Below are 5,946 nucleotides of genomic sequence, written 5' to 3' on the forward strand. Positions count from 1 at the left end.
CATCCTCAACCCCCCCCTCGACACACAGGCGCTGGCAGACCAGAACAAGAATGCAATTGGTGGCCGCGGCTCCGGGACAACCCTGAGCTGGTGCCGGGATGATCAAACGGGCATAGGCTGCCAGCACATGAGCCAGGGGGCGTTTGGTGCGTCCTCCCGCGGCATTTCGAGTGATGGCCTCACGGACACCCAGGCGGGGGCCGAGCCGCCCTCGGGTGCAAGGTGCTGCAGCATAAATCAATCCCGCCCTGGTGATGTCTCCCCCGCCCCTCCCCCTCGCTTGCTCGCCCACGCCTCGCACCCGTCAGCCCGTCCAGACAACTGACGGTGATGATACGATGGACCGTTGGCTATTCGTGCTGGCTCCCGAGCGCATAAACGTGCTCAGTGCCGCGGGGGAAAGCCGAGTCGGCATCAGGCACACAGGCCCCCCCGCCCGGGGCATTCGCACCCACGGGCCGCCGGACCACCAAGTACAGGGCCCGGGGCTGTCTGCCAAAGGATGGTGTGTCCAGTGGGATCGGTGGGTACCCTAATCTCCAGGCGGGTTTAGTTGTCCTAGATTGGAATTGCATTCTCTCGTAGTGGGAACGTGATACTGCGGTGTGGTGTATTGCTCAGGAGTTCTGGCGCACTGGCAGTTCCTGACGCCCTTGCCTCCTGGCCTGTTGGCCGAGAGGCGCCCCCCCCCCCCTCAGGCGGGAAGGCGGGACCCATCTCCGTGGTGGCCGGGCGCTCATGCTTCGCCCCATGACGGGGTAGGGGACAGAACCCGGAAGGCGGGGACGTCTTGACCACGCCTGGCAGAGTCGGGAGGGGGGGGGGGGGGGGGCAACACCCCGCAATGTAGTTCACCCGGAGTGCCTGAAGTGGAAGGAGATCTCAGCCTCTTGAGCCTTGCGGCCCGATGGTCGGGTGTTGTACAGCCATTGGGAGACGACTGCACACGCAGCGCATGGACCCCCCCCCCCTCACCCCCCGTCCCCGCGCCGCTCATCCCGCCCTTCTCTCACCCCTGATGTATGCGAAGTGAGAGAAGGAAGATCAGCCCTCTGGACCAACTGACATGAGACAGGCGACCGAAGCCAAGAAGATGCAGGGAGAGGTGTTGCCGTGTAGCCCTGAATCTGGGAGAAGGACAAAGGAAGGAGAATGCGGCAAGCAGTCCGTGGAAAAGGATGGTACACCCCCCTCAACAAGCACACACACACACACACACACAGAGGGAGAGAGAGAGAGAGAGACTTGCACACCCACGCCTCGAATCGCCTTCAGGCAGATCCCCCACGCGCACGCATGATGAAATGTATCGGTATTGTCCCCATGTAGGAACTGACGAGGGAAGGGGGAAACTGGGGGCGTGCTGACTGAAAGGCGACATATGTGGAATAGGAGGATCGAGCGAGGCCACGGTCGTGCGCGCATGCACCACACACGCAGGGAATATAGTCAAGGGCGGAGTGTATAGCTGAGGGGTAAAGGGGAATATGGAGGGGGGGGGGGAGAGGGAGGGGTGTACATTGTAGGAGGGGAGATTTACTCCTCCTTCTTCTCCTCCTCCTTCTTCTCCTCCTCCTTGGGCTCGGGGGCGGCGGCGGGGGTCTCCTTCTTGTCGTCCTCCTCCTCGTCCTTCTTCTCGACGAAGATCTTGCCGGCGATGGGGTTGCCCTCGTTGGCGGACTTGTTGATGCGCTTCATCTCCTCGAACTCGGTCTTGAAGAGCTGGGCATCTATACACGGACGAAATGACGGTGGGGAGGGGGGAGGAGGGGGGTGGAGCACATGGTCAGGCATGTGATGGGTGGCAAAATAGGGGCGTGGGAGGGATGGACAAGGATCGAAGGACGCACTCTCGGTGTTGGTGAAGCGGATGGCCAGGAGCTCGGGCTTGGGGACACCGTCAGAGTAGTCGGACGGGACGTTCCAGACCCAAGAACGGTCGGAGCCGACGTTGGCGGTCAGCTCCATCTCACCCTGGACTGAAAGTGGATGGGGTTGAAAGAGCCAGGGATTGTGCCATGTCAGCTGACGAGAGAGAGAGAGAAGGGGGGAGGGAGAAAGAAGGAGGGCGGCAGGAAACAGGGGCGACACAAAAAAAAGCATATACACATGCGCATGGACATATGTGATCGGCCCCGGGTGCAAGACAGCGGGGGGGGGGGAGAGCCCGGGGTAACGCACTGACGTGGTTGGCGCAAACCTTGAGGGTGCGCTCGCGGCGCATGACCAGGCGGACCTTCTTGGAGTCGCGGTTCTGGAGGAACTTGACATCGCCGACACCGCGCTCCTTCCACTCGTTGTTGTCGCGATCGAAGCGGAAGAGCTTGGCGCGCATCTTGAAGAGGACATCCTCATCCTCCTCGAGGGTCTTGACCTCGACCTCCTCAAGGCGGACGACCGGCTCGAAGTGGACGTCAACGTTGGAGGGGGCCTCCTCGTTGTCCTGGGTGGGGAGGGGGGACACCGTCAGCCATGACGCGAGGCGCAGGGGGGGGGAGGGAGGGAGGGCGGCGGGCAAGAAGGCGATGCGCGTACGGAAGAGTTGCCGCTGGCGGCGGTGGTGGCGGTGGCGCCAAAAGTGGCGGCGGGGGGGTCGAAGCTGAAGACCATTTTGGCGAGGACTGTCGAAGAGGGGGGGGTTGGGAGAGGCGCAAAGGACCGTCAGTCGGCGGCTTCCCAAATGGAGAGAGAGATAGAGATAGGGAAGTGGGAAGAGCACAACGAGGGAGAGAGGTGGGAAGAGGGAAGAGGGAGGGAGATAGAGACAAAGACCAAGAACGAAGGGGGGAGAGAGAGAGGTAAAGAGCAAGAGCGAAGGGGGGAGAGAGAGAGAGGTAAAGAGCAAGGAGGGAGAGGGGGAGAGAGAGAGAGAAGGAGGCGAGACGAACTAAGTGAGACTGATCGGGGGAGAGGAGTGTCACCTAAGGTTGTGTTCCTGCCCGCGACGCTGGGCTGCCAGCATCAGGGTAACTCTTCTATCGCCGGCCACCCTCCCCCAGGGGGGGGGGGGGGCGGAGGGGCACATGCACGGAGGGCGAAAAGCCGGCTCTCCCTGTCGCACTCTTTCTGCCGCGGCGGGGGGGGGGCCAGGGTGACACCCCTCTAACCGGTCTGCCTGTCTCCGAGCCCACTGGCGCGCATACAGCCGGGAAGACCGAAGACAGGGCAGGCCCATGCGCTCCGGGTCCGCGGGAAGGGGGCGGGGGGGGAGCCCCCCAGGGTGCCGACTTCCCGTCGAACGCCCCATCCTCGCCCAGCAACTCCCCCCGAACGCCTGGAGGCCGCACATCGTGCGGGGGGAGAGACCGAACAGCACCGGGCATCCCCCGGGGCCTGACCGAGAGGCCTCCTATGCCCGCCTTCCCTGGCCTCCCCAGTGGCGAGTCCTCCTACGAGGCAGGAAGATGTGGCACTCGGCCCGGGGTGCCGCCGGCCCGCCCCCTCCGGGAGCTGGGCGGGATGAAGCACTAAACGCGGCACTTCTCCAGGGCGACATCCCCCGAGTGTAGCGTATTTCCGAGCGTGCGTGCGTGCGTACGTGCGTGTGGACTCCGGACGTCATTATTTCCTGACACCAGGAGCCGCACGCCGCATTCCCCACATCCTAGCACGCGGGGGGGGGGGGGGGGGGGAGCACCCCACACAGGACCAGGGAAGGAGGCGGAGCCGCCGCTGGCCCGGAAGAGAGACCCTAGAGCCTCCGCAAGGCGTGCGCGCCAGCCCTCTCTGCCGCGGCCCCCCATCCCCGGCTTCGTGAGCACTCGGTCGCGCGCACGCACGCGCGCGCGCGGCCCTGGGAAATACTAAAAGACATGGCGGGCAACCCTCCGCACATGACTCCCCACCGGCCTGCAACTCTCGCACATTCTCCGGTCCACATCGCCCCCGGCGCGCCGGGAGCCTTCCTGCCCGCCTCGACCAGAAGCCCCGCAGAGCGAGGCATGGAACAACCCTGGTAGGGAGCGCGCCCCGGCAGCCCCTGGGTCTTGGTGGACTAGGATACCCGCGCTGTGTGTCCCGGCGCAGCGCGGGCCCATGGCAAACAAGCGGCCGCCGGAGGCCCGCATCCGGAAAACCCTTGACGCCCCACGGCGTCAGGAGGCTGATCGCGCGCTCACGCCGCGAAGAGTTTTTTACCCCGACAGCGGCCGGCTGCATAATGAGTCCAGGGAGCAAGTGCGAGCCCCCCCCCCGCCCCCCCCCGCAAACTCTCGCCTACAACACACACACTTTCACATATTTATAGATACGCCAGCGTGCACCCTCGCCAACACGCAAGACGCCCACCGGAGGGGGGAGGGGGGCAGCGGCGGGGGGTGAAGGAACCGCGGGACATCAGATTCCCGAGAATGTGATTCAGTACTTCTGTGCTGGATATCCAGATGGGTGGACCCTGTTGCTCCCGAGTTCTACGACTTCTCCTGCGCTCCACTCCCGCCCCCGAAGGTGGCTGCGCCGATCGGCGCTTGGTTTGGCTCTGTCCCCTCCCCCCGCAAGAGATGTGGTCACCAGCGCACGCATCTATATTACTGTTGGGTTGCTCAGGAGGGTGAAAAAAAAACCAGCTCTAAAAAGAGACACGAGGAGATGGGCAGGGTGCTCTTGATGCGAAGATGCCCCCTTGGCGAAGGCCCGGCCGAGGCAGGCCCTTTTCTGCCTCCCCCCCCCCCCCCCCCCCCCCCTTTTGCCCCCCCCCCCCCCCCCCCCCGTCCCGGCTCCTCGGGCTCACACACACACGCACACACAGCGGCAGGTCCGCCTGGCACATCTAGGAGGCGGGCGCCGTCACAAGGTCGGAACCGGCAGCGGCAGCCGCCTCAGTGGCCGGCGAGGCCGCGGCCTCGGCCTCGGCCTCGGCCGACGTAGCCACCGCCGGGGGGGGCGGCACAAAGTCCGGATCCGGCGTGGCGATGATGCGCACGGATGTGCCGAAATGCCGGCGCTGGATCTCGGTAATGCGGAACCCGGCGGCCGTGACCATGGTCGAAACATTGCGATTGTGATAGCACCCGTGGCGCTTCAGCTGCCCCGGCAGCATGTAGTCCAGAATCCACTGCATCGGACGGAAGGTGGACGCGCCGTGATCCATCAGCAGCAGAACACCCCCCTCGGGCTCCAGGACGCGGCGCATTTCCAACAGAGCCGCATGCGGGTGCTCGATGCTGCAAAGGGCGAAGGTGGCCATGACCGATTGGAAAACCCCATCGGCGAAGGGCAGCGCATGGGCGCTGGCAACCAGGTACCGGCCGTGGGCCACTTCCGGGCAGAGGCGGTCGCGGTTTTCCGGCGCCCGGGCCTTGGCCTGAGCCGCGGCCACCATGCCGGCACTGAAATCCACGGCGGTGAAACTGCGGATCTGCCCGGGCTTGATGTACTCGCCATTGCGCCCGGTGCCGCAGGCCACTTCCAGGACGTGCCCATGCGCCCGGCTGGCGATATACTCGCGGTCCGCCCGCAGCATGGACACCTTTTCGCTGCCCTGCACCAGAGCATCATACCGGGGAGACAGTTGGTTGAAGGTGGCCAGGCGCTCCTCTTCAGAGGGGGGAGTAAACCCCGCCGGCAGGGTGAGGCTGGCGATGCGGGCCTCGGGGACATTGATCTTCTCCGGGGCCGGTCCAACCAGGGCCCCGGGGACACGCCCGGCGTCGGAGACGGTGGTGGCCGCAGTGGCTGCGCGAGCCGCCATGGCGGCCACCGTCTCGGTCGAGATCGAGTCGTCCGCCATCCAGAAGCGATTGAAGCCAATGGCCACAAGACAGCCCGACCCAAGGGCAAGGAGCCGGGTGTTCCGGTTCATCCCGAAGAAGGACATGCTTTTACGGCGGGACCCAGCGGAGAGTGGGGGGCTGCGGGCAAGAGGAGGACGGAAGGGGACAGGTGGGAGGAGGGACAGACAGAGATGAGGCAGGGGGGGTCCTTAGGCGGCCGCCATCGCGCCCGCGG

General features: G+C 65.2%; 2 protein-coding genes across 2 annotated transcripts; both read right to left on the reverse strand.

Moving 5' to 3' along the window:
• Positions 1–1,297: 1,297 nt before the first annotated feature.
• H696_06223 (hypothetical protein) lies at positions 1,298–2,997 on the reverse strand. The gene is made up of 5 exons (XM_009499969.1): positions 2,889–2,997; positions 2,536–2,621; positions 2,182–2,443; positions 1,851–1,979; positions 1,298–1,730 (listed from the first exon to the last, which is right to left on the reverse strand). Exons 2-5 carry the CDS (start codon positions 2,608–2,610, stop codon positions 1,537–1,539), a joined length of 660 nt encoding a protein of 219 aa, XP_009498244.1. The 5' UTR covers positions 2,611–2,621; positions 2,889–2,997; the 3' UTR covers positions 1,298–1,536.
• Positions 2,998–4,768: 1,771 nt separating this feature from the next.
• H696_06224 (hypothetical protein) lies at positions 4,769–5,815 on the reverse strand (the record flags this gene model as incomplete). Its single annotated transcript, XM_009499970.1, has 1 exon — positions 4,769–5,815. The coding sequence occupies one exon, from the start codon at positions 5,813–5,815 to the stop codon at positions 4,769–4,771; it is 1,047 nt and encodes a 348-aa protein (XP_009498245.1).
• Between the last annotated feature and the right edge of the window lie 131 nt (positions 5,816–5,946).

Source organism: Fonticula alba, assembly GCF_000388065.1.
Source record: "Fonticula alba strain ATCC 38817 unplaced genomic scaffold supercont2.32, whole genome shotgun sequence".
NCBI lineage: Eukaryota > Rotosphaerida > Fonticulaceae > Fonticula > Fonticula alba.

Coding starts and splice junctions, on each gene's coding strand:
- H696_06223 (XM_009499969.1), bottom strand. CDS start 2,610: ATGGTCTTCAGCTTCGACCCCCCCGCCGCCACTTTTGGCGCCACCGCC. Junction 2,444..2,535: donor CCGCCAGCGGCAACTCTTCC/GTACGCGCATCG, acceptor CTCCCCACCCAG/GACAACGAGGAGGCCCCCTC. Junction 1,731..1,850: donor CCGCTTCACCAACACCGAGA/GTGCGTCCTTCG, acceptor GTCCGTGTATAG/ATGCCCAGCTCTTCAAGACC.